We start from the raw sequence: 26,767 nt of genomic DNA, 5'->3' as shown, positions 1-26,767 counted from the left end.
TCTAAACTAAGATAAAAAAAAACCATACATCTCTCAATGTTTTCTCTTTCACACAGAATTTGAAGAGAGATACAACTAGAAACAAAAGAGATGAACCTAGAAGCGTAATTTTTTCCAGGGCCTCAGCAAATGTGATCACCATACTGTTTGCTCTCTTGCTCATATAGCATCAGAGTGTGGTTGTCACGCATCTTCTTGGAAACTTGCCTAAATCAGATTACTGGTCAGCAGGACATGAACAAGGTATGTCTTATGAGGTTTGGGAAAGTCACAACACAAGATAAAGATATCAGGACTTAATATGGTGATAGGAAAGTACTGAGAAGCATGCATTGAAACAAACCCTGTTCTCTGCTTGTGGCATATTTAAAGGTAAAGGTAAAGGTACCCCTGCCCATACGGGCCAGTCTTGACAGACTCTAGGGTTGTGCGCTCATCTCACTCTAGAGGCCGGGAGCCAGCGCTGTCCACAGACACTTCCGGGTCATGTGGCCAGCATGACGAAGCTGCTCTGGTGAGCCTGCACCAGCGCAGCACACGGAAACGCCGTTTACCTTCCCGCTATAAAGCGGTACCTATTTATCTACTTGCACTTAAGGGTGCTTTCGAACTGCTAGGTGGGCAGGAGCTGGGACTGAACAACGGGAGCGCACCCCGCCGTGGGGATTCGAACCGCCAACCATGCGATCGGCAAGTCCTAGGCGCTGAGGTTTTACCCACAGCGCCACCCGCATCCCATGTGGCATATTTATGTGATTGCAAATAACATAAAATAAAATAAAATAATGATTCATTGAGGTGTTGTTTGTATTACAAGCAACAAATTTCCCTTGGGCAAGTTGTTTAACAAGATGACCTACTGGCCTCCTTCCAATCCTAGGATTGATGCATCTATTTAGCATCCATGAACACAACTTCCTGCCATGAGTCCTAATTCTGTAGAATAACACATACTCCATCTCCATGGATATCTACCGTATGATCAGTCACACTATTATTATCTGCTAAGTTTGGATAGGTTTGGGATCTTTATACATGCACCTGAAAAAGACATTCCACAAATGCTGTCAAAAGAATTTCAAACTCTGAGACATACTGCTGCACATCCTCACCTGTATTCTCCATATTTTTGTCAGCTCATCTAATGATAACTTGCTGCCCAGGAGTTCAATAATTCCTTTTATACGATCACAATATTGTGCTTGGTCTATGTTACCTAGCGAAAGAAACAGGACAGTGAGCCTAACCAGAAGGAATGCCTTAATCAAGTCTTTGAAATGGTAATAACAAAATATATACTCCTTCAAAACAACTAAGAGGAGCTTCAGTAACATGAAGATCTGTTTTCTAACAACCCTCTCCATCTCATTCACTACACAACTAAGGCCCTTAGTATTTTTAAAAATGCCCTTTCTTACCCGATGGATTGGTGCTGGTAGCACCCAAGATACTTCTAAAAATACCAGAGAATTTGAAAGACTCACTAAAATATGAACTTTTGAATATCTACACCAAAATATTCAGATACATGAATGGTTCAGACAAAGTGCTGTGGTTTAGCATTACGAGTCTTAGCTCATATACTTTGTTCTCTTACTGCAAAAAGTACACAATTTTAGCTTCCATCTTGTATTAACCACGGTTTTTTTAATCATCCAAAGCCAAACAACACTTCATCTTAACAATGGTTAATTGAAACAAGCCAACTTTCTAAACTATGGTTTGTGTCAATCGACCACTGTTAAGATAAACCACAGTTTGCCTGGGTTTGGACAACATTCTGAATTTATTTTAATCTTGTAAGTGAAAGCTTCACATCATTTCCTTGCAGCCAACCTGGAGGAAGAGGAGTGAGGCAGCATGCAAGTACAAGGCTCACTTTCATTAATACCAAACATAGTTTAGCACTCCTTCTGACTGCAACCACAATATCAACTTTCTTTCTGTTTAAGAATTTCAGAAACGCAGCAGGATATTCAAAACTTACCTTCTAATGCAATTGAAAGAACAGAGTTTTCTACTAGCCAGTTTAATAACCGATCTGTATCTATTGCGTTCTTTACTGATTTGGATACAGTGCTGTCTTCAATAAGTTTTGTTACCTAAAAATTAACACAGTGTCATTCAGAGGATTTGTAACAACTAGATATATCAATAGCCAAAGTGTGTAGGAAATAAAATATATAAACTTGAAAGTCAGTTGCTGTATGTATGGGTGGTTCTTGGGAGGGCTGTAAATACGTGTCTTCACTGTGAAGGTTTGCAAGGCCTGAAACACTAAATACTTGAAGATCCAGGGAATAAGTAAAACTATATTCTATTTTTCATTACTGCACTGAGCAGTGCCCAGCTCTGTAAAATCATTAATATTTCAATGGCCTCATGAAAAGTTTATTAGGCCTTTTAAATGTACACTAACACCATATATTTGCCAGTTATTCCATAAGTGAACTTCAAATGGATTTATAGCCATGGATAGAATCTAAGAATCTTTTGATTCCTCCTATGCCTCTGAATTTTCTCTTTGAAAGCTTTATGATCCAAATCAGCAATGGTTATCATTAAGTTGTTACGGTTAATATGAGCTAGAGAACTATCCTTTAACTACTGGATCGGGACCCATTCGTGGGCTGCAGCCTGATTTAAGGTGGCTCGCAAGAGGAGCACTACCACCATGCACATATATGGTAAAAGATCAATAAAATGATCGCCAAATGAGTGTTTGGGATAAAAGTGTGTCCTAGATCTGTGAAAGCTGAAAATACCCGATTGTCAATGTCAATCTAATCAGTTGAAGATTTTAGCATAGCAAACTTACTTCTTTGAGAGAGTTCATTTTTGCACTGAAGTGTGGCGATTTCAACATACGCAACAGGATATCTAAGCGCAGGTCATCTACGACTGTTACCAAGTCAGGTTGGAATCGCATGCAAAGGAGCTTGATGGCAGACAAGAGTTCAGGGATACTGACCAGCCTCTGCAAAACATAAGAATTATGAGCGCTTTTTAGAGATCTCAGAGAAGAATTCAAGCAGCAAGGAAGATACCACCTAAGTTCAGGCAGCCTTTGAAACTGTACAGGTAGGGCTCCCATATTTCAAAAGGTGAAAATCCGGACACAAAAGTTGTTGAGCATTTTTTGGGCAAAAGTTATTAAGCTTTTTAAAGTTTTGCATTGTCTATCAAACAAGCTTTGAAAAAGCAATAGCTATACAAGATTCTAGCCTCCTAAAACAAAGAGTGCAGATTTGCAACTATTGTGGATCTAGACCAGGCACAGGCAAACTTCGCCCTCCAGATGTTTTCGGACTACAACTCCCATCATCCCTAGCTAACAGGACCAGTAGTCAGGGATGATGGGAGTTGTAGCCCAAAACATCTGGATGCCTATGCCTGATGTAGACTGCTACACGGAAGCAACCATTCTAGCAGGGCCACTCTACCAGCTCCACTAAAATACTTGCTTTATCAAGCTCTTCCTGTCCCTGAACAATTCTATTCCATGCTGTCATTATAGAAATTATCATTTATTTTTTAAATGGGTATCCTGAGTTTCTTCTTCCTTTCCAAGCCCTTCTTTCTTGTGCATCATGTGTTATAGACTGTAAGTCTGTAGGAAGGCACTTTCCTGTATTAACTGACTGCATGTAAGTAACCCAGCTGAAGAGCTGGGTAAACATGTTCTAAATAAATCATAAATATAGAACAAATTACTTTATAAAGGAAAGTGTGTACTAAGCACACTGCAGCTGACAGCATTAATGGCTAAATCTTCTAAGGCTGATTATTTGTCAAGTGTCATTACAAGTGTTTCACCAAGCATTAGTTAAGTACACACATGCTTTTAAGCATGGGAGCAGCAGCATTAGCTAACGGAATGTCAGTTTTACACTTTCAAATTGCAGTTCAAGTTGTAGGTCATATCCAAAAAATCAGGTTTTACCTTGTCTTTCAGGTCCTTCTCTTCAACATTCTGTACATATTTAATCATATTATGAATTACTGGATCCAGCATGGGCTATAAAACAAGAAACAGGCAATCTGTATGTTAAAGAGAAAATGTATCTCCCTGCTCCAAGGGCTTTCTTGAAATGGAAAACTTTTATTCCTGCACCCTTCTGAAGATCAGGGAAGTTTCCCCAAGTGAGATTTAATGTGGTGCAGGAAAGAAAAATTGCAACCACTCTCCCCTGAGTAAAAGTATATTCCACTTATGCTCAGAACCTAAGACTTATGCTAGTGTTCCATTATTTGACACAAACTAGGTACAATTAAAATAGATGTAAGCCAATTTGATGTGAGTATATGTGAAGTAAGGAAACAAACAAATTAATTTGGAAGTGTTGTATCCACTGCTTGCCTGAGTGGTAAACTGCTCACTCAACCAATCTTTTCACCCCCGCCCCCCGTAGACCCCTGAACAATAAAACATCAAACATTATGGGCTGTGGCATAGGCAACTCTCCCTAAAATGGGCAAAGGAAGCAAGGTTTTTGTGTCCAGTTTCAGACAACACCCGCCTTCCAGGTAAACAGCCCACGCTGTTCAATGAAGTCCTCCAGAAAGGCTTTTTAAGTGTCTGTAGGGAGGAGGAGAAAGATCAGTTGCACAAGCAACTTTCACATGTGACTGTTAGATACTTCCCAATGTAAAAATAAATACAAGTCTATATTGGGGTGGCAAATGTTAGATTAGGACCTACTGATTGAGCTCTGGGTGGGTAAAGTAGAACAAGGATTTCCAACTCCCAATTGTTTAACAATGGCAGCAAAATGACTCCCCCCCCCCCATTCAACTGCTGGAGGAGTAGGCTTTTATGTCAAAGGACTGCAAACTCAGTTTGGTTCTGTCACTAAACACAAATTCCAGGGTTCAGAATTATTTAATTCTAAGTATACAAATTGGATCTCACAGACCGCCCACCTCCAATCTGTCCTATAAAGGTATCTCACAGATTATCTAGAGTTATCCCAAACTGACTGTTGTTTTTAACAATAATAGCATCAATGTTAATGTGAGCATCATTTGGTGTTATTATATTATTATAATATTATGAGTTTCAAAACAAGTATTTTGCAAATGCATTACCTGAAAAACAAACATAAGGCATAGGGCAATGAACCACACTTGTTTCACTTATTTAAAAAAATCTCAGAGCAAGTTACTAATTGTACATAATTTTAAAGAGAAAGTGCTGCTTGTTACCTGTACTACCGAAGAATTGAGATACTCTGCACAAACCCCCAAAGGCTGAACTAAAGAAGATACTGCCTAGAAGAAAGAGAAAGCATTTAAGAACATACACAGAACAGACCCGAGGCAAATGCCACAAGAAGGATGCCCAAACTGGTCCCTAGCATATGAGGCTAAGACAAGAGAATGGTATTTGATAAAACAGACAGATGAACATGGCTAGTATAGTTTTGCTTGATGACAGCAGCAGCAAATACAGCCTAAAGGTAATGCAATGAAGCACGCCAATTCACACTACAGTTTTAGAAGTTGTGTTTGCTTCACCCAGCACATCTCAAGACTAAAATATTACTTCCGTTCCACAACAACAGAAAATTTGTAAGTATTGAACAAGAGCCATCTACTGTAAAAGATTCATAAAACAAAGGGAAATGATCGGGATTTTAACTTACCCCAAGTTCAATATCTTCTGAATGAAGCTTAGACTGAATTGCAGAAAATCCACCTAATTCTGCAAACTAAAAAAATATACAAACAACACCGTCAAAGACATGGACTATATAAATAAAAGTAGTGTGATAGATCTCAGAAACAGGCATGAATAGATGAACATTTCTTTCAGTTGTCCACCACAGGAAAGTGTATCAGTAAGGTATGCTGAGTCTAAGGATTTTACTACTTCAGTGATGGAGGTAAAGGTACAACAATTCTCATAGGAGAATAGGAAAACTACTATTGCAGTTCTCTCTGTCAAAGACTCATATTTTTCTGAAGTTCACCTAGAAAACTCAGTTCAATGGCATTTCACAGGGAAATTGATGACAAATCCCTTTAAGAGGTAAAACTATTTTTCCATATGCATCATCCATTTCTTCTTACTCTATTACAGCTCCAGATAAATGATGAAAACTCCCACATGAACATTTTGCAAGAATAATGCTGCATACATGAACATGTGTGCGCACACATACAAAATGAGCCTTGGAAGCCTCTCCACAGAACTCTAGCCTCATATTTGGTGCTAAAAATACTCATCCTGCTGACAAAAACATTCACCTCTCCCATTGTACAAGTGATGACCGCTCTTCATTTCCCTTCAAATACTTCCCATTCCCTTCAGTACCACTATAAATTCATCCACTGGATCTCATTTAAAAATATATGCCTATATATGATCCTCATTCTTCCAGTGCTAACATCCTTCATTGACAGAAGTCCTCTTGCTTTAAATTACAACCCATTCATTCTCTTTTGTGATCTATCTGAATATAGACATGGTGCTAACTCTTCCACTTCAGATCCTTCCTCAAATGTATCTTATTTTCCCATATGTCTTTTGACCAACACTTATTTCCAACTTAATCCCAGCTTAAATATTTGTAACTGTATTTCTTCACAGTCATTCTTGTCGTCCCCCACCCCACCCCAGGAACTGGTTTTATTTTTGTTTAGTGAAAGTCTTTATAGTTTCTTACATGTGCAGATGGTTCAGAATAAATAATGCTTTATCATTTACTTACCCTGTTCACTAAGTCCACTAGCCATCCATGTGGTTCCTAGCCAACAGAGATGTTAACAAATTAGTAGCATTTCCCCCTCAAGGATACTTTCTAAAATAATGGTGTTTTAATTGTGTGTTTCATTTAGAGCTCGAGATTACTTCATGCATGACCGGTCACTGCAAATACAACACAGGCACTGCCTGCCAACAACTGTTCAGATAAGGCACATAACATTTCTGGATGAGATTGTTAGCACTATCCACTTCCCAAACATTGCCTAACCTATTATAATGTATTATGGTCTATGAGTCTATGATTCTATGGCAAGATTAGGATATGGAGTTGGTGACACAGAATCATGTATATTTATAACCCATAATGGAGTAGAAGGGGTTGTGTTTTTTTTTAAAAAAGGAATGAAATTAGAAGCAAGATTTTGGCACCAATAAGCTCAATGCTGCAAAAGTGTCTAAAAAGTCTCATGACCGAATTTTTATTTATCCATTTATCACTTCCTTAGCCACTATTCAGATCTAAAAGGACTGGAAATTATCACACCCATACGACAGTCTAAACCACAGCTACAGTGTGGTCACCACTAAGATCTAGAAGAGAGCACTGTGGTTGGAGTGGTAATTAAACCCTTATTATAGTCAAAGTAGCAGAAATAATAGCACACGAAAGGCTACTGTCAATGAGACAGATTGATAAATTGTTAGATATGGGAAAGGGGGTGGGGAGGAAATGGCAATGTTTATTTCAAGTGACACACATACTGCACTAAAACACAACTTAAATTCTGTCTGACTTCTAGTAAGAGACCTGAAGTGTACACATTTACCTTCTGGAAAGTAGATATGGGTGAGACAGCATACATATTGCCCTCTCCAAATACTTCTGCCCAGTTCCTTTGGCATACTTTCATTCGGTTCTTGAAATGGTACTCATTATCAGGATTAAGAGCCTACAGTGAAAGGTGTGACAAGAAAGCAGACATATAGGATTAGCAATTTTCCAATGTAAAACACATTTGGATCAAGTGGCTTTTCATCAGGTTTTCCTTCCTAGGAAAGAGAAGTGTTTGAACATCAAGAAGTACACACACTTTTGCAGAAGCAGGACCAGAACTTCAGAGTGAAGAAATAGAAGACATGGTTTTAGTACAGTGGTACCTCGCAAGACGAATGCCTTGCAAGACAAAAAACTCGCTAGACGAAAGGGTTTTTTGAGCTGCTTCGCAAGACGATTTTCCTTATGGGCTTGCTTCGCAAGACGGAAACATCTTGCAAGTTTATTTCCTTTTTCTTAACACCGTTAATACAGTTGCGACGACTTCAAGGAGCAACTCATAGAACGCGGTGTGGTAGCCTTTTTTGGGGTTTTTAAAGACATTGGTGATTTTTGAAGCTTTTCCAAAACTTTCCCGACACCGTGCTTCGCAAGACGAAAAAAATCGCAAGATGACAAAACTCGCGGAACGAATTAATTTCGTCTTGCGAGGCACCACTGTATCTCAAAACCAATTTTCTTTGACAAAACACTGGGTGGCTATTGGAGCCTAGACTGGCGAAATGCATTGCTTCGGATTATGTTTATGTAGATATTAACATGGATGCTTAACTTTGGCTTTTAAAATGAAAAGTGAAATATTGTGAGTGAAACCTCAAAAACCAGCCCTATACCAGGTTAGACTGTTTGCTCAACTGCTCTAGTATGGTCTATTCTGACAAGGACCAGCTCTTCAGGGTCCCAGACAGAGGGAGATCTTTCCCATTGCCTACCACCTGATCATTCTAACTGAAGATGCCAGAAATTGAACCTGGGATCTTCAGATTGCAGACTATGTGCTCTACCACTGAGATATGGTCACTCCCTCTTCACATTTCTTAAAAACAGTAAATTGACAAGTTTAAAGTCATTGCAGACAGTAGAATACCAAGTGTCAAAGCAAAGTACGAACATACATCTTGCTAAGTAATTAATTACATTCTCTATAGTTTAGAACCTAAGTGGTTTGAATTTCCAAATATACAGGAAAGCCAAGGCTTGGAGCAGTTCTTGGAAAATGACACAACAGCCATAACTGTGGTTTGTCAGTTCAGACATGGCAAACCAGAATAGTACAAGCCATGGTTTAAAAAACCACTTCAAACCAGGTTTCTTATTCTGATTCAACGGGTGATGTCTTGTCAATTCAGTATGTCTTGTTAATTCAATATGCCTTGTCAATTCAAACATCACATTAAGTCATAGCTAAAAGCTTCCTTAATCATGATTTGGCGGAATGTATTCAGTATGCAAATATAACCAAGAAATGTCTTTTCTAGAGTTTACATTTTAATAAGCCATGCGTTTAGGATGAACAGATATTCAGTTGTAAGATTTTCATGCTGAATAGCCTTGAGATCAAGTAACTGCAATACCATTGTGAGTACAGCGAGAAGACCAACAGGGATAGGATCTTGCTTTATCCTCTCTGCAGCCAGATCTACTAGTAGCATCAACATGTTGTAGATTCCCTCATGGATTTCGGTACCCCATTTATGAACAGCGCTCGATGTCAACAGCTGCAAAGGAGCACAGTATGTGTTAAAATGCTGACATGGATCTACAAGGGGGAAAAGAGTACCTTTTTGCTAGCCTTGAAATGCTTTTGGAGCTATCTATTTAGCAACAAACAACTTCTGAAGGCAGATTTTAAACCTGGAAAGAACAGCCGGCATCTACCTTAGCTCCCCATCCCAGTTTTAAGAAGATTCCATTTTTAGGCATAGAATATTTAGAGAACACAATATCTTCAATACATTCCAAGACCAGAGGCGGCTAGGAGAACATCTTCACTTGGCATAACCTCACTAATCAACTTTTAAAAACCCCAAACAAACTCCTGTCCTTATTCCTACAAACTTTTCTCAATAGCCCCATTCTCCTGTCCCCATTTGCTGTCCCAATAAAAAGTGACCTATTTTGTAGAACACCACAAAATTGCTGCAACATGCAAAAGAAAAATCAAATGCAGCTCTTAACTCTGCAAATTTGAAGTGGAATAGCACAATAGTATTTGTCAACCATGTCCATTATTGTAACTTGCCCTCTTCCTCCTTACTTGCTACAGTATCAGAATGTAGCAAGCTGCCACTTTATGAGTTATATACCACCTACTCTCCTATCTACAGTACTAGATAGAATCCACTGTAATGTTCTCTTACACCTACCTTTTTAAATGCTTCAGGCATACATCTGTCCATAAACCTCCTGCAGTTTTCATCAGAATCCGAAAGCCCTTATTTAGGGAAAAAAGGAGGAGTTAGGATCCTGCAAAGTTTTGCAAGCTACGGACTGAAGCTCACAGGGCTACCCAAACAAGATTTTTGTTGGTTCACACAAACACCACTACTGCATACCAATTCTTTTAATAATGAAGAAACTCAAAGAAGTTATAGTTTTAATAAGGAGAAATGAATGAAATAAAACAGTGCAGATTTCTAAAAGTCAACACAGAAACAACAATCCTTTCTAAAGCTCCATATTTTTGTGCTTAAAAGGAAGGGGCAAGGTATTGCTCACAAAGGCCAGGATCCAGAATACTATGAACAAAGGAGACTTTAGATATTTTCTTATTCAACTGAGGGACTTTCAAAAGTAGTTTATGATATGGCACTGGAGTCAGAAATGCTATGAGGGTAGTTCACATGAGACAGAACAGCTCTATGGATCCCAGGCAGAGTTTGCTGGCTGGAACAGTAGAACATTACAGCAAAGGTAATAAAAGGTAAGCATTGCTCTGTTTTCTCTGTGGATGCAGATGCTTCCAGCTGGAGTGCATGCAGTTATCAGTGACATAAATGCTCTTCACTTCATCTGAAGCATCAAGATGAAAAACGAGGAAGGGGGAGAGATCATACTCAAGAGCAGAAGACTCAATCCCCAACCTAGGAACTATTTTGTTTCTTTAATGGTGTTTACTGTCAAACCCTTGGGAAAGGATACAGACATTTCTGAGCACATCAGATGTGCCACACACCATCTGCGGCAGAAGTAAGCAGGCAATGCTTCGCGCTGAAACAGCTGCAATTTAGCTATAATTTCATGATGATACTGATTATGCACAGACAACTTAAATAGTTCCCTGAAGCATAGGTCTTGCAGCATCACTTATCATCCTGAGTAAGCATCATTGCACAAAGTACATGCTGTAAACCTGAAGGGTGCAAATGCTTATATTTACAGGGCCGCACTAGACCGAGGTACACATCTGCACCGTAAACAAAAGATTACACATTCAACCAGCATCTATAAGAACTTCCTTTCAAATGGAGGCCCAATGCATATCCTGTGACTTGGTGATTTTCCACAGCATGTAAAATCAGAAGAGCCAATATGTGCAGGCATGCATAGAATGTATTTATTTATAAAGCTTCGGCTGTAATGCCAGTGTCCTCAATGTGGTTTTTGTGTGCAATCGCACCTGTGAAAGCCTCTCTCAACGTCAGTGAAAGCCTCTGCACTCCCCATACCCCATACCATGCTATGACTTCACTCCCTGCCCCTTCAGAAGTAAGAAGAGAGTGGTTTCTGCTTGGAAAAGAAAGCTGAGAGAGGAAGTGGGAGGAGTGCCATTCCCACTTCCTCTTCAAACTCTTTTGTTTTCTAGCCTGAAATCACTATCCAAGGAGAACACAGAGTGACCAGGAGAAAAAGTGTTTTGTAAAAAAGAAGTAAGAGGGGGCTAAGAAAAGAGGGACCTAGTGAGGGAGAGAAGGGAAGGAACAGAACACTGTGTGTAGGTTTTGTCCTTCTCTCGGGGGGGTGGGGGGGCGGTTCTGCATTTTTATTTTTAAATTCTTGTTTCAACTTCTTTCCTCTCTGAAGCAGTCTGTATTTGTCATTCTCCCCTTCCCAACCTTTTCCTCTCTGGTCATCTACCTTTTTGTTTGTTTGTTTCCCATACTTTCCTGGCCACCGGTGTCTGCATTTGACTGTTTGTTTCCCCCTGTTCTCCGGGGTTTGTGAGCCTTTACTTGTTTTTTCTTCCTCCAGGCCTGCCTACCTCCTTCCCAGGAGACATACAATGTAAGTAAGTCGCAGGGTGGGGTTGGGGGCAAGAGACGTACTTTCCAAAATTTGTGACTAGGCATGACACTCACAGCAGTCATGTTATGACCTGCAGCCTTCTCTGCCCTGCCCGCTCCACAGCAGCAATTTTGTGGTGTTATTCACAACACCTTTTGAAAATGCCAAATATGCCCATGGGCCCATGAAAGCTAGGGGCCCTGCTGTAATTCAATGCAGACAGCTGATTGCTCCCATATCTGTAAGACAGTAATTCTTAATCTGTCCACTTGCACCCTCCTCAATGTATTCCTCTTTCTGAGACCCCATTTCAGATGAAATATTTTTTTTATCCCAACAATTTGCATTTGCTCTGATTTAATAATAAAGGAAAGTGCCTCTGAGTACATGAACAGTTAATTTCCCTTATCCCTTAACTAAGGCACATTTCATTAAGAATGTATGTGATCAGTGGGAGGGGGGAAATCTAGGGCACACAACTCCAGTCCTATATAGGTCTGAACCTCAGCAGGGCCCCACTGCTCTTGGCACACTCTGTAAGGCTGGATAACATGCATTCCTCGTCATACAAGGTTCACTTTATTCTCTCCCTCTTCACTTCCACTTCTACAAAGAAGGCTCAACACCTTTACTCTCCTGTGATGCAATAAAAGGAATCTGAGTGAGCCTTCCACTCACCCTTAAGTGCTTGCAGGCAGTCTCCAAACATGTTCAGTTTAGTGTGGGGAGATAGCTTATACAGTCATTGGCTCATTCTATACAGCTGTATCACCCCCAACTGTGCACCACACACACAAAAAGCCAAAAAGCCACGTTATCCTCTGTCAACAATAAAACAAGTTTTCTCAGCTTTCGTTGCCTGTTTCTGACCATATGCAACAACACTCTAAGCTCAGTAACGTCTACATTGTCTGGCAGTGGTTCTACAGGGTTACAGGAGTCTTTCCTCAGCCTACCTGAAAGGTGCCAGATATTGATTTTGGGGTCTTTTGCATGCAAAGCACATACTCTACCAATAACTTTTGGTCCTTCCCTTATGTAAGGATGCCATGCTACTTCCTCACCCACCCCCTTTAACTTTCAGCATCATCAAAAGCTCAGGGGTGAAATCCAAATAAGCAGTTCTGCTGACACAAAAGATTTCCTCTTTTCAAGGGAACTTGTCTCCCCATGTTATCTCCCCAAATCTGCTCCAGAGGGTTCAGGCTATCCCCAGAACACATTTAAGGGGCACACAGGCAGAGAAGCTCTGTTGCACAATCTAATTTGTTGCATACCACCCCAGAAGTGTAGTCAATTAGACCCTCCACACCAGCTAAGCAAAGTGATTCCCAAGACTTCATTGGAGACCTAAGTTACGAGGCAGGGGCTCTACGAGTTTGGAAGCTCCAATAAAATAAAGACCCCAGTAAGGATTTAGATTCCTGAAATGAGGAAAAAGAAGGTGTGCACGCATATACAGATCTAAGCCACAGTTATCAGTGATGCCACTGGAACCATTTTTGTGCCTCCCTTTGCAAATACCTTTCCAAGTTCCCTTTCTATGTGCCGAGCAGAAATAACTAGGAAATAATTGCTGGGCACGGTTCCCTTCAAGAAGTGGTTAAGGGACACAAGTGGCGTTGTGGTCTAAACCACTGAGCCTAGGGGTTGCTGATCAGAAGGTCGGCGGTTCAAATCCCTGCGACGGGGTGAGCTCCCATTGCTCAGTTCCTGCTCCTGCCAACCTAGCAGTTTGAAAGCATGTCAAAGTGTAAGTAGATAAACTGGTACCGCTTGGGCTGGTACCGTGCGCTGCTCTGGTTTCACCAGAAGTGGTTTAGTCATGCTGGCCAGATGACTGTGGACTGTGACTGTGTTTGTCTGTGGACAAACGTCGGCTCCCTCGGCCAGTAAAGCGAGATGAGCGCCACAACCCCAGAGTCGTTCATGACTGGACTTAACTGTCAGGGGTCCTTTACCTTTTTTAATTGCTGGGTATTCCACAGTTTGAGAAATTGGTTTTCGGAAGACTTTGTGATTTTTTTCATAATGAGAAAAGACCAATCTCTTTCCACACCCCCACCGCAACTTAACTAACACCAAATAATCACCTTTAGCATTACATGTATACATTATTCCAAGTGTGCAAAAGTTCCACTGAAATATTGCAGACTAGTGTTTCCGCCATGTAATTATACTGCAATTATACTACAAGCATTTCCATATAAAAAAGCATTACTACTAGCCTTTTTAAATTAGCAGCTCATTTGTTCTTGCTGCAACAAAACAACACAGTTAATTTTCTATAATTGCCTGAAGAGCCCTGCTCTTGGCAATATCTTTAAGCAGGTTTAGAAAATAAAATTTCATTTTCACCCCAATATTTGAGCATACCAGCCTATTCAACAGTTTGTTAACCACCAAACAAAATAATATTTAAGAAGGGATATATCTGTGCCTGTCTTCACATGTTCTAAAGATCACCTATAATTCAAAAGTGATTCTGAAACATTCTATTAAAGGTGAAAGCATCAACTTAAAAATGCACAGCACTCTACTGAAGCCAAGAGATTCATACTACTTCCAACAAGAAAATATTTTGTTAATTAAACACCTGTTAGCAACATGCAACGTGGAAAAAGGTGAAGCCAAAAGCTATTTGAGTAGACAAGTTTTTACTGTCAAGTCATCATTATTAACATAAAAGTCAACATTTCTATGATGCTACTTTTAAAAAAAAGGTTGCAACTTACCCAGCCTTGCAAGATAAGTGGATGCAATTAAACACTTGCCAAGAGATTCTTCCCGCTTATATGGAATGGACCAATGATCTGTTAATACTCTGCTCTCCAGTTCATAAAGATTTGTTGTAGGAAACTCGATACCTTCTCCAGAGCAGTTCCCATTTTCATCATTTTTCTGTTGAAAAGAAGCCACAGTTAGCTGTGTGAAGAAGCCACAGTTAGTTGTTCTAGTTCCTGGCTGTTATAAAAAGGGATTGTAGCAGACCCATACCAGAAAACCTGACATTCCAACTACAAAGCAACTCCTGTGCAACAGAAAGTCTACTTCTTAACTCAGAAAACAAAGCCTATTTGCTGTCCTCTTTTCCCACCATTTCTGCACCCAGCAGAAAAATAAGGAATTGCCAGAAAAAGTAGGGAGGATTAATGCAGAATCTAGCACTGTGACATATATATATGCACAGTGGTGAGACAGATGTACTACCATCATTGACTTAAGTTTTCCTAGATTACTGAATCAAAAGTCTGGAAAGGATTGAAGGACATTATTCCAATCATTTTCAAACCAAAAAGAAATCACCTAATTATTTAAAAGATATAGAATACAACTTCTGATAATCACATAATTGATCCAACATGCTAACAATGAAGTATTAATTACCCATCCACAGATCTGATCATACCAGACCCACAAGCCAGCCACTCTAGCAAGGTTCTGCTGCCCCACTATGCAACAAAAATGCAGCTTCTAATAATATAAGAGCGCAAGTCAATCTATGCCAACATTCTGTCCCTACAGTGACCCATCAGATACCTATGGAAACCCCCAAGCAGAACATGAGCACAAGAGCATTTTCCGGTTTATGACCCAAAGCAACTGGTATTCAGAGGCATACTGCCAATCATACAGGAGACAATAACTATACAGCGATTATAACGAGCAACTACTAATAGTTTTACCTTGGTATCAACCTCTGCTTTATGGCAGGAGGAGATGTAGAATATACAGCTACCATAGTTCTGCATTACAGTGGATGTGTACACTGACTGTGCCTCTCTTTTTTGCCTTTACTGGACTACTCACCTGTCCAAGATCATAATGCATACAAGAAGTGAGTGCACCACTTCTGAGGTAAGAAAGAAAAGCATGACCAGCAGCAGAGCAGCTAGACCTACAACTTTGTGAAGAGCTTTTTCCACGCTGAAAGGCTTACAGCTATCTCATCTGCATCTACATAGGGATATGACAATCATATCAAACAAATCAATATTGATCTATTTGGCCTTGAACTTATCTTCTCCTTTATATCTAAATAACCAAATCATCACTACTGCAGTGAATAAGGAAACAGAGTACACCATAATCTCAAAACAAAGTTTGGTTTAGAATCTTTACAGGCATCTATTTTTTCTTTAGGTTACCGTAGGAGTGCCTTATCTAGTTTATAAACCATTCTACTATAGTTACTCTCTAATTATTTTTCACATTTTCAGCAAAAGATTCTGAAATCCATAGGTACAGATCTACAAGGCTAAGGTGGATTCCCATAAGGGGAAATAAAAGCAAACAAAGAGCAAGATGGTATCTGACCCACCCCAACTAATGTAGCCCATGTGGACAGCACATTTATTCAACTTATTTATAGTAAAGCAAATAAGGTCATTTATGCCACTTTCTCATCAGTTTCATTTCCTATGGCACCATTTCTACAAACAGAAAGCACATAACCCACATTTCATTTTATAAATCCCTGCTCTCTCCCCATTCCCCAAACACCACTTAAATTTACCTACTTCCATCTAGCAGGCCTAACAATTCAAATCATTTGTTACAATTAATGAAGAGAGGCTTTAACTTTTTTATTATTATTGCAAACAAATAGTTTGAACACCCTAGGTCTAAAGGCATTCAATGCTGCTCAAAGCAGTGGAGCCTATGAAATCCTTCACCATGTACAAGATTGGGTAGTAAGCACTGACCATTGTTCAGCTTGAGATTTAACCTTTTTTAAAAGTGCCAACAGGATGCAAATTGATGCCAAGCATGGATCTAACAATAAAACTCTCATGGACACACATAGCTACCACAAAAAGACCAAAACCATGACTCACTGCACACTGGCTAGTCAGTGAGCAGGCTATTTTCGATCATTGTATGTACTTGGACAAGATTCAAAACTTGTGAACTAGTAGTCACAGGTTGCTTTTCCAGTACCACTCCACTGTCTCATTTATTGCTTTCATTTCCTGGTCTAACAAGCACACTCTCTGTATTAAAAACAACTGCACATTCATAAAATAATGCTTCCTATCTGAGAATGAACATTAAGTGCTGTGGAACAGGAAACTATTATCTAGGAAAGCAACAACAAACTGAAAGCACGGACATTAAATACTATCTTTTCAATGGATTGAAATATAGAAAACAACATTGTGGTTATAGAACAGCATTTGAGAATGGTGAGCATTGCAGTAAGAATGTAAGAAGAGTCCTGCTGCATTTTCTCACAGTGGTCAGCTAGAGGTCTATGGGAAATTCAGGAGCAGTTCATAAGTGGCCATCGCTAGTTTAACAGTGTGCTACGTAAATAAATACCGTATTTTTTGCTCTATAAGACTTACTTTTTCCCTCCTAAAAAGTAAGGGGAAATGTGTGTGCGTCTTATGGAGTGAATGCAGGCTGCGCAGCTATCACAGGAGCCAGAACAGTAAGAGGGATTGCTACTTTCCCTGCGCAGCGATCCCTCTTGCTGTTCTGGCTTCTGAGATTCAGAATATTTTTTTTCTTGTTTTCCTCCTCCAAAAACTAGGTGCGTCTTGTGGTCTAGTGCGTCTTATAGAGCGAAAAATACGGTATTCCCTTTGTCCGTCTTGAATTTTCTGTTACCCAGCTTCATTGGACAGCCATGGGCTCTGATATTCTGAGAAAAACCCTGCAGCATGAATGCATCTCTATCATGTTCCCCTTCTTCACATTTTTTTTCTAAGCAAATGTTGGAACCTTCCCTCACACCCCTCCTCTTATTGAACCCTTTTCAGCATTACAATATCCACACGCAGGGTCAAATTTTCATTGTGCTATCCGTCAAAACCTCAAAATTGTGTTTCTGACCAGTCACCATTTAGGATTCCCCGCCCCAAAGTGCATCACATGAAAATAGCCCTTTTATTCAAGATAACAGCTAGAAAAGCAAGGAAAACTCTTAGATATCTTTATCTTGTGATACCACACGCTACATAATCTCTCAACATTTATACTCTCAGAACATGCACTTGCAAATACACAATTATGCATCCTAAGTATGGTGGTTCAACTGATTCCCATAGAGATCAAGTGATGATTGCTCATATTGATCAAGCTTTCATCTGGGTTTCCATGAGAGCATCTGGGCTCGTGGTATGGCAATGCCTCTATCAATTAACCTAAAACACAGGGGGAGCTTTGACTATGAAGGGAAATTCTATAAAAATGACACCACTGAACCCCTCCTAGACTATAGAGGTCCTACACTATATATGTAGAGGGGGAGTGATGTTCTTGAACCATAATGCCATCCATAGGTTCATATATTCTGATGTTTTTGTAGACCCTTTAGGAAATTCCCTAGCAGTTGTCTGCCCCTTGGCCTAGCTCAATGATGTGCACAGGAGAAGAGGCAAAATAAAGACAATCATTTCAACTGAGTAAAGGCTAGAAAATTCATTTCATGAAATGATGCTATTATTGGGCTAAGTGATGCAATACATATACTGTGGGTTATGGAATACATGTAGGGAGGAATGCTTTTTTTAGCGTGGTGATAGTGGCATCCTGATGATAACAAAGAGAACACTTAATATTTGCAAAGGGATATTCCCTTCAAGAGGAAAAAAGACTGCACAAGCTCAGAAGTGCCCTAACGCAGTTTCAACACAGATTCCAATCCCTTCATATATCCCCATTTATGTCCCGAGCTCCATCTACTTAACTAGGCTAAAACAAGATACAGCCAATCTTTGACAGAGCCACTACCCATGACCTCCGGCACAGTGCATAAACCTCTGAGGTTTTGCAGAAGAGCCTCCTGAGGTTAGACTGTAGAGCAAGTAGGAGAAGTACAGGGTCAGAGGTTGCTGCTCAGAGCAGAGCAGCAGTCTCCACACTATCCATCATACACACATTATTTGCAAAACTAGCATACCAAACAATGCTACACATGACAGCAAAATCACAGAGCACAAAACTACACATCATTTATTTATCTGAATCATTTATAAGTCACCTTTCAAGGTGTGCCCTCCCAAGGTGTGGTTTTTTTAGTACAATAAAACTACATAATTACTGAAAAAATAGCACAAAAACCCAGCAACAAGATCACAAAAAGCCTGACAGAACAAAATAAAGTTTTTTACTCAAGTGGAGGGTTCAAACACATTTTGGGGGAAAGACTTTCAGAGATGTGGTGTCCCATCTCATCCCCCAAAACCCTGTCCCTGGTATCTGCAAACTTGATTGTTCTTTATGGTAGGCCAGACAACACAGTCCCCAAGGATTATCTTGCACCTAGAGTTCACTCATAAGAGCATGGGCAGTCCTTCAAACAACCTATTCCAAAACCATTAAAGGCCTTAAATGTTAAACTTAGCAGCAGTTTGAATTGAGCTTAGAAGAAACAGGCAACGAAAGTAACTGAAGCAGAATGGGTGTTATATACAGACTTCTTTGCTCTCCAAGCAACCTGGCGGCTGGATTCTGTACCAATTGAAATTTCTGAGCTGCCTTCAAATGTAGCTCTACATAAAAAGCATTACAGCAGCCTAGCCTGGAAGTAGCCAGTGTGTGGACGACTACAGCAACTGCAAAATAACATCTCACTATCCTAGAAGAAAATCATGTAAGTAAGTAACCTAGTCAGCAAAGTAGCAAGCATGTACATGCAAGTGATACAGTGGTACCTCGGGTTACAAACACTTCGGGTTACAGACTCCGCTAACCCGGAAGTAGTACCTCGGGTTAAGAACTTTGCCCCAGGAGGAGAACAGAAATCGTGCGCTGGCGGTGTGGCGGCAGCGGGAGGCCCCAATAGCTAAAGTGGTGCCTCATGTTGAGAAGTTTCAGAACGGACCTCCGGAACGAATTAGGTTCGTAACCAGAGGTACCACTGTATTCCGATTCTGCACAAACGAAGTGTGAAATTTGAGGGATATTTGGATGTAGCTCAGCCCTGCAAGTTATGCTTTCCTCTATAGAATGAATTATTGTTGCCTGCATTTCTTAATGCAAATGCAGGTATAGTTCTTTAATGGAAGCCTAGGAAAACACAACAGTGCGATTCATTTTCTACAGCACAGTTTTCATTGAACATTAAACCACAACTTGCCTATTTCTTTTAGTTCATCTATATTGCTGCAGGATTATATAAGCTATGGGTACTTTAGCAGCTCTCTCTAGCATTACTTCTTTTTCCCACTCCCACGGGAAAAGTGCTAATCACCACTGTCTTTTCCTTTGGGGTGCCCAGGATTGTACATTCACAAAGATAACACATTCAGAATTTAAATCCTATAATACCAGCTAAATACATTCATAGTGAAACAAGGATAATTTTCCATGGCATGGTAATAGGAATGCCTCCCCCTGTCCTTCTGTCAGGTGCTAGCATCCAGATCAGGATGCTGCCATAGACAGGACATTTTATTCCATACCTGACAGCCATTGGGAAAATGATTTGAAACATAGGTGCATCGAATGATTCACACAATAACTCAGAGCGCATAGATCTACTTAGTTACAATTTTATAGCTCCCTTTTATATTTGTCAGTTAATACTGAATTTGAAAAGTTCATCTAGACAGTTTTTGATATTAAGCAAAGGAAAGCAAACAATACATGCAAAAAACAGGTGAAAAAGAGTTGACACCAAATGAGGATCTGTTATAAACTGTCAGACCTCTGCCTCCGCTATCCCAGACAAACTTTTTTGTATAAGTAAGTTGTTTTCAAATAAAACCTATAAAAGATTAGGATCCTCCCAGGCCTTTTCTTATAAGAGACTCCTGTTCTTATCCAGAAACATTCAAAATGTGTTTGGTAGAATTAACTTCTAACACTGGCCTCATTTTCCTTCAGCATTTCACTTCCTTATTAAGCAGCTGTCATTGAATAGAACTTCTGACTGGGAAGATGACCAGAAAATGTCTTTACTGAACATTATCTGAAAGACACTTCCTGCCCAGCTGAGCTGCTGTTTGTTCCATGCATAAATGGCCTCCCACTTCCACCAATGATAAACATTTAGATCACATCAAGTGTTAATCTTCGCCTGGAGGTTGCTTCAGTAAACAGAAAAATATTTCACATGGGATTTGGAAACCCTTTAAAGGTGGAAGTTAACAGTAAGAAATATACTAAAGACTATAACAGCTGCGGAGAAGGTTAAAAAGACAAAGTCCATAAATATTTTTTATTCAAGAAATAAAAGTGCTGAAAGCATATTGAGATTCCAGTTTTGCAGAACCAGGAACCCAAGAATACCACATAGAAAAATGCTTTAATCCTGAAACGTGTTATACACAAAATGCATATGGCCGTATTTTATAATTTACACAAAAGGGTTAACATGCTGGTGGCACAGTCCTTCCATATCTAAGATTTTAAGAACTCCTCCTTTAAAAATCAACAGAACACAGGCATGACAAAGTTAAACAATGAAATCAATGCTATCACTTGACTTAACTGCAACCCGTAATTTCAGAAAGCTATGAAGTTGGCACAAAAGTGATAATGAACATATCTATGGAGAATGTGAAGAAAGTACTGTATTCTTAAGCTTTTACACTATTTTTCAGGCTTCAGCTCCCCCACTTGATTTATAACCAAAAGACAAAACCATTAATATATATACAACTAGAACTCATCCTATTCTTGATTGTAATCTGCTTCAACTGTTTTTAATACTATATTTTTAAACTGTTGCAACTTGAAGGGCAAGTTAAGAAATCTGAGTAATAAAATACAGGAAAACAGAGGAGCAACTAGGTAAAAGCCAAACCATAAAAAACAAACACTCTTAAGAGCTGTGCACAAGTAAAAATTTGCACTTGGCAAACATGTGTCAGACCACTATGTATCAGGTGCTTGGCCTGATAGGAATATGAAAATTGTTTCGGCGTTTCCCAATGAGTTCTGAAATTTGATACGCTGTGGTCAGACCTTTACCTTCAGAGAAGGTACCACATAACTGAATATACCTGTTTTTGGAAACTAGGTGATATCACCACTGATGTCTTCTATTAATTTATGAGCAGAGGGTGATGTTTATGTTACAAGTTTATTGTAATGTATGATGTTGGTCTTTTGTTTTTGTTCTGCTTTGGTTCTTGTCTGTTTTTTGTAAGTTTTGACGGTTTTAAATTTGGAGGTTCAAGTACATTATGTTGGTATGGGAAACTGTCGTGTGACGGGCCAATGGCCGTAATAAAGATCAATCCAATCCAATCCTGTTTTTGAAAATATAACATCTGAATCTGTGGGGTATATATTTATTCTATACAATAGCTGTTCAAACTTTCTAAGTTAACTTGTTGCACTTCAGGATGTAGTACTAAGCTATGCAACATGAACACAGACAACTAAATTCTAGCACTACATCACACTATAACTGGAAGGAGAGGTGACCATTAGAAGCTCCCAAACTCTTCCCCAGCCCAGATTAAAAATCAAGCCAGAAAGGACTTTCCATTTTACAACTTGCCCTGAAAGACTGCCCTACGACAGTTACTCCCATAAAGAGACCCTCTTGTTCCCAGAGCCACCTGTATGGTAAGCTTCTGTCACCTGCCCATCCCAGTTACCCTAAGAGTAGTCCTCTGAAGCAGCCCCCTAGCTCTAACCTTTAAGCCAATGTAAGCCACAGGAGTGGGGGAAGAGAAGCTCGCCCAACTCTGGTTAAAATACTCAAGTCCCTTCAACTTAAAATTAAGATAGCAACTTTCTGTCTCACGGATAAAAAATATCACTTCTGCACTCTAAACACACTATATCTTAAATTATTAGTTTATTGACAAGGATTAAGCATTCATAAAATGATTCAGAATGTTTAGTGAATGATGCAATGCTCTTAAATATATGAAGCTATGCATAAGCATAGTTTGCCACAGCAACTGTACATGTGTGAACACACACAAAAATAAAGAACATGATTACAGTGGAACACACGTTACGGTGAAGTGTTCTGCTACTCTCAAGTCTTCCATCACCCAAGATGGGATGGATGGGAAGCGTACTCTGAATATGCCTGTTATAGCAACTCATCTGTGATGAACAGGTGTACAGTGCAGAAGTACTAGTAGTGGACTCTTTGTGAAAAAGAATAGTCCCGTTATTTTTTGGCCAATGTGTTATTTTAGATTATTAGTACTGGCACTGCATAGCTGCTGAACAAAACTAGGTACAGGAAACTGTAAAGGCAGCTTATCTCTGTTAGGACCAAATATTTAGATATCTGTATTTTCCCAAGAGAGTCAAACAGAACAGAAATGGACACAGGAGAGAAAGTCTCTTCTTTTCCTCAGCACTACTGATCAGATCTAATTGTGTGATTCCTGTGACAGCTTTTAAAGAAAGAATCAAAATGTTGGCTAATCCAGTCACCAATGTCCTACGTAGGTGGTTTTATTGTTGTTGTTTTTTTGTAAACTGCTTTGAGGTTTCATTACACTCAAGCAGTATATAAACATTGTGAAATAAATAAATAAATAGATAGATAGTTTGGCTCTTACATGGCACACCAAAAACTGAGTAGGTAAATATTTGGTGGTTATGCGGCACTAATCACTGATGTGGCACTACAGTAATGACAACTGCAAAGAATAGTAAATGCTTAAGAATCAAAACAAGACTTCTGTGCTGGTTCCCAACATAATTAAAATTCCCAACTTACTACAAGAATATGCTCATGGATTCCTATGTTTATTTACCTTTTCAGTCATGATTCAGTTGTCAGCATGTAATTTAGGAGAACTGGGAGCAAGGAAAGGAAGGAGTTCGTACACAGCCAAGCCTGCCAAAAGACCTCCCAGCCAAAGTTCTCAGCTCTATAGCAGACAGGTCCAAGTTCTATACCCCATGCATCTGTTTCTTTCTTCACAACAAAAACCAGCTTTTCAAATTTGAAAACTTTTTATTTATCTGTTAAAATGCTTCATACAATAACATCACTTCTGGAGTCTTGGGGTGGGAATATTATAAGGAATGTAAGTAGTATTTGTTTGTTTGAAGGATTTTTATCTCACTCCTCAGCCAAAAAAGGGGGGGCTGCTACTTAGAAAAGCAAGTAATAAGACAGTCGTTGACCTAAAGCTTACAATCTTACTTGACTCAAAAGGAAAGTGGCCTTGGAGGAGCCAAAAACAAACTCAGGCACTTGCTCTTGTTACAAAATACAACTAGAAACATAGGGCTGTACCCAACACTGCAGCTTCACCAGTGCAATGTGCTTCCGTGCAAGCAATGGAGCTTCCTCTTCTGTCCCCTTCAGGCCATTGCCTGCTGTCAAATTCAGCTTCAGAGGTTTGGGGGGGGGGGTTAGAAGAAACAATCCCATTATGCTAGGTGAACCGTGCTGGTACGTTACTGGAGACAAACCACAAATTCAAACCTGAATGTTATCTAATAAGCATTGCAGGTTGGAATGAGCAGAAAGTATGGAAGAAAAAGTAGAGTATAAGTTAGTTCTTTCAGTGTATGATGGATCAGAATAAGATTGTATCAGAGGTCTACAATGTTGCCATGCTGCTTCTCCACTGACAGCTTGGATGATGTCCCAGATGCATTCTGAATTCCTATCTTGTACAGAAGTCAAAGGAGTCCATGCTGTCCTTGGCCAATATTTGGTAGTGTATCTCCCCAGGAAGCCCCCATCACCTTTCCTGTAGGCAGCAGAGAATATGCACTTGGTAGAAGTGCTCAGAGTGACTCCACCAAGAAGCAGCTGAGGAAGCCGCCTACCTTTCATTCCTATCCCCAAACCCATTCAATTGTAGGAAGGCTATTCATTTTCTTACCTATTGCAACATAGTCAGAAGCAGCGCACCCAGTGGGGAGTCGCATCACTACCAAGAGGAAGAGGGGCAAGGTGGCAGAGACTGTGCAGGTGTACTGGCAGACCTGGATGTGCCCAGACAGCCCCAACCTCTACACTGCTCACCAGGCAAGTTGCTACTGAATGTCTGGATCAGCTTACACGATCCAAACATTCATTATTGCATTCAGCGAAGATCCACTGGAATTAACAGACCTAAACGGCCATTCATTTAAATGGGTCCACTCTGAGTAAAAGTTAACTCACTATAACTCTTAAGTTCCTGACACAATATGCTTTTATGAGGTTTTGTCAGAATGTGTATTTTATACCTCTATTTATTTTTTGCCCATGTTTGAATATGTTATGACTTGCTGCTCATGCAACATAGCTACCTATGTGATATAGTGCACAGAATTATTGAGCTTTATAGCTCTAAGCAATCTGGGACAAGAATATTTCAAAAATCTCCTTCTCCCAGATGAACATAACTGAGAACTTTGTTTTCTTAATGAGACTCTTTGCTGGGTCTCTCTACCATCGGAAGTATAGCAGGATAGTACCAGAGATATAGTATTTTCAGATGTGGTGCCTAAGATTTGGAATAGCTTCCCAAAATAAGTGCACCTGGGCCTATCAATATCACTTTTAGATAAGCATCAAATCCAGTTCTACCTCAACCACTAATGATGCAATAGTTTTTAAACTTCCTACCTAATTGGATCATTTTACCGATTTCGTTGCTTGTAAGCCACCCAGACTCTTTCAAGTAAGACAATCAGGGCAGAATTGCAATAAAGAATTGCATGGGTGCTCAAAGAACTCCTTGGTTAACAAAAGCTGCAAAACTATACACACATGGGAGCAAACTCAACGGAAAGCAATATGGCCTACATCGGAGTAGACATGGAAAGTATTAGTATGGGCACCTCATAATGAAAGAATGAGTCTGCACACACACAAGTGACCAGCTTCCAAACCCTCCACCACTGCAACCTAGGCATAACACAGCAATCCCTTTTCCTAGGCTCCAGGCTACATTCCTCTTCCGGTGACAAACCAGGGCACCCAAACGCAGATCGCATTTGAAGCTCGAGTTATGCACCTGACAGCTCATGCACAAGACGCCCAGGACAACCCGCCTGCTTTTGGGGGGGGGGGTCAATTCCACCAAGACCCCCAAGGCGCGCTTGGCGGGGTCCCTATTAACTGGTGGAAACTGGGGGAGGGGGGCCCCTTGAGAAGAAATCGAGGTGAGGATCCAGGGCTGCGCGGTTCCTATCCTTGCAATCTCTCTCTCTCTCTCTCTCTCTCAAAACCAAAGCGGTATTTTAAGGCGATCCCGTCCCCCTTTCGATGCGTTTCCAACGGGCCGGTGGGGCCAAAGGTCAGGCTGGGATCCCGCTATACGGCGGCGCGAAGCACAGGCGAGCCTCGCCCGCTCCCATCCTCCGCCCCGAGACCGTTACCTCGTTCTCCACCACCTCATGGTAGGCAGGGGGCGGGTCGAAGCCGGTAGTGCTGCCGCCGCCGCCTCCACCTTGGCCTCCTCCTCCACCACCGGTGCCTTCGCCGTCCCCTCCGCCGCGGGAGACTCCGCCGCCGCCGCCGCTTTGCTGGGGGCCTCCCTGTCCGCCGCCGCCGCCTCCCCCTCCGCTGTCCATGGGCTCATAGTGCAGGCCGGGCCGCTCGTTGGTGAGCAGCGCCACGGCCTCGTTGATGTCGTTCTTGGCCAGGCGGAGGGCCCTGCGGATGGCGGCCGCGTCCGAGAAGCCCATGCAGAGCAGCGTGGTCATGTGCTGCTCCTCCTCGCTCTCCATGGCGCCTCGCTCCGCGACGCCTCAGGCGCTGCCGCTGCTCCCGCTCCGGCGGCCGCCGCCACCGCCGCCGCCCGCTCTGCGCGCCGCCATGTTGACGGGAACCTCCTCCTCCTCCTCCTTTGGCCCGCCTCCCGCCGCCGCCGCCTCAGGGCAGGACAACGCCGAGCCCCACACCCACCCGGAAGCGGCCTGCTGAAGCCCGGATGAGCGTTGGGAAAGAGGGGGGGGGGGGAGAGCGCCGCCGCGATCACGTGCGGAGGGAGGCGAGGCGAGGCCAATGCCCGAACGTGAATGGAGGGGAGGAGGGGTGTGGTTGTCATGGAAACGTCAGAGGCAACAGGCGGTGGAATCCCGCAAATGCCGCTTCGGGCGAAGCAGCAGCTACTATACTG

At 41.0% G+C, this 26,767-nt stretch overlaps 1 protein-coding gene across 1 annotated transcript in view; it reads right to left on the bottom strand.

Moving 5' to 3' along the window:
* The window catches only part of USP24 (ubiquitin specific peptidase 24), a 73,118-nt gene extending 46,604 nt beyond the window's left edge, over positions 1 to 26,514 (bottom strand). The window contains exons 1-12 of the mRNA XM_028733354.2: positions 26,025 to 26,514; positions 14,504 to 14,669; positions 9,911 to 9,978; positions 9,119 to 9,262; positions 7,537 to 7,659; positions 6,714 to 6,749; positions 5,646 to 5,711; positions 5,206 to 5,271; positions 3,944 to 4,018; positions 2,819 to 2,977; positions 1,988 to 2,102; positions 1,113 to 1,216 (exon numbers count right to left, since the gene is read on the bottom strand). Of these exons, the coding sequence (XP_028589187.2) occupies positions 1,113 to 1,216; positions 1,988 to 2,102; positions 2,819 to 2,977; positions 3,944 to 4,018; positions 5,206 to 5,271; positions 5,646 to 5,711; positions 6,714 to 6,749; positions 7,537 to 7,659; positions 9,119 to 9,262; positions 9,911 to 9,978; positions 14,504 to 14,669; positions 26,025 to 26,375 (1,473 nt within the window). The 5' untranslated portion in view covers positions 26,376 to 26,514. The remainder of the gene's footprint in view (positions 1 to 1,112; positions 1,217 to 1,987; positions 2,103 to 2,818; positions 2,978 to 3,943; positions 4,019 to 5,205; positions 5,272 to 5,645; positions 5,712 to 6,713; positions 6,750 to 7,536; positions 7,660 to 9,118; positions 9,263 to 9,910; positions 9,979 to 14,503; positions 14,670 to 26,024) is intronic.
* Positions 26,515 to 26,767: the final 253 nt, after the last annotated feature.

Source organism: Podarcis muralis, chromosome 5 (genome assembly GCF_964188315.1).
Source record: "Podarcis muralis chromosome 5, rPodMur119.hap1.1, whole genome shotgun sequence".
Taxonomy (NCBI): domain Eukaryota; kingdom Metazoa; phylum Chordata; class Lepidosauria; order Squamata; family Lacertidae; genus Podarcis; species Podarcis muralis.
The sequence above is the reverse complement of the archived record's forward strand: the minus strand, read 5'-3'. Positions and strand labels throughout refer to the sequence as shown.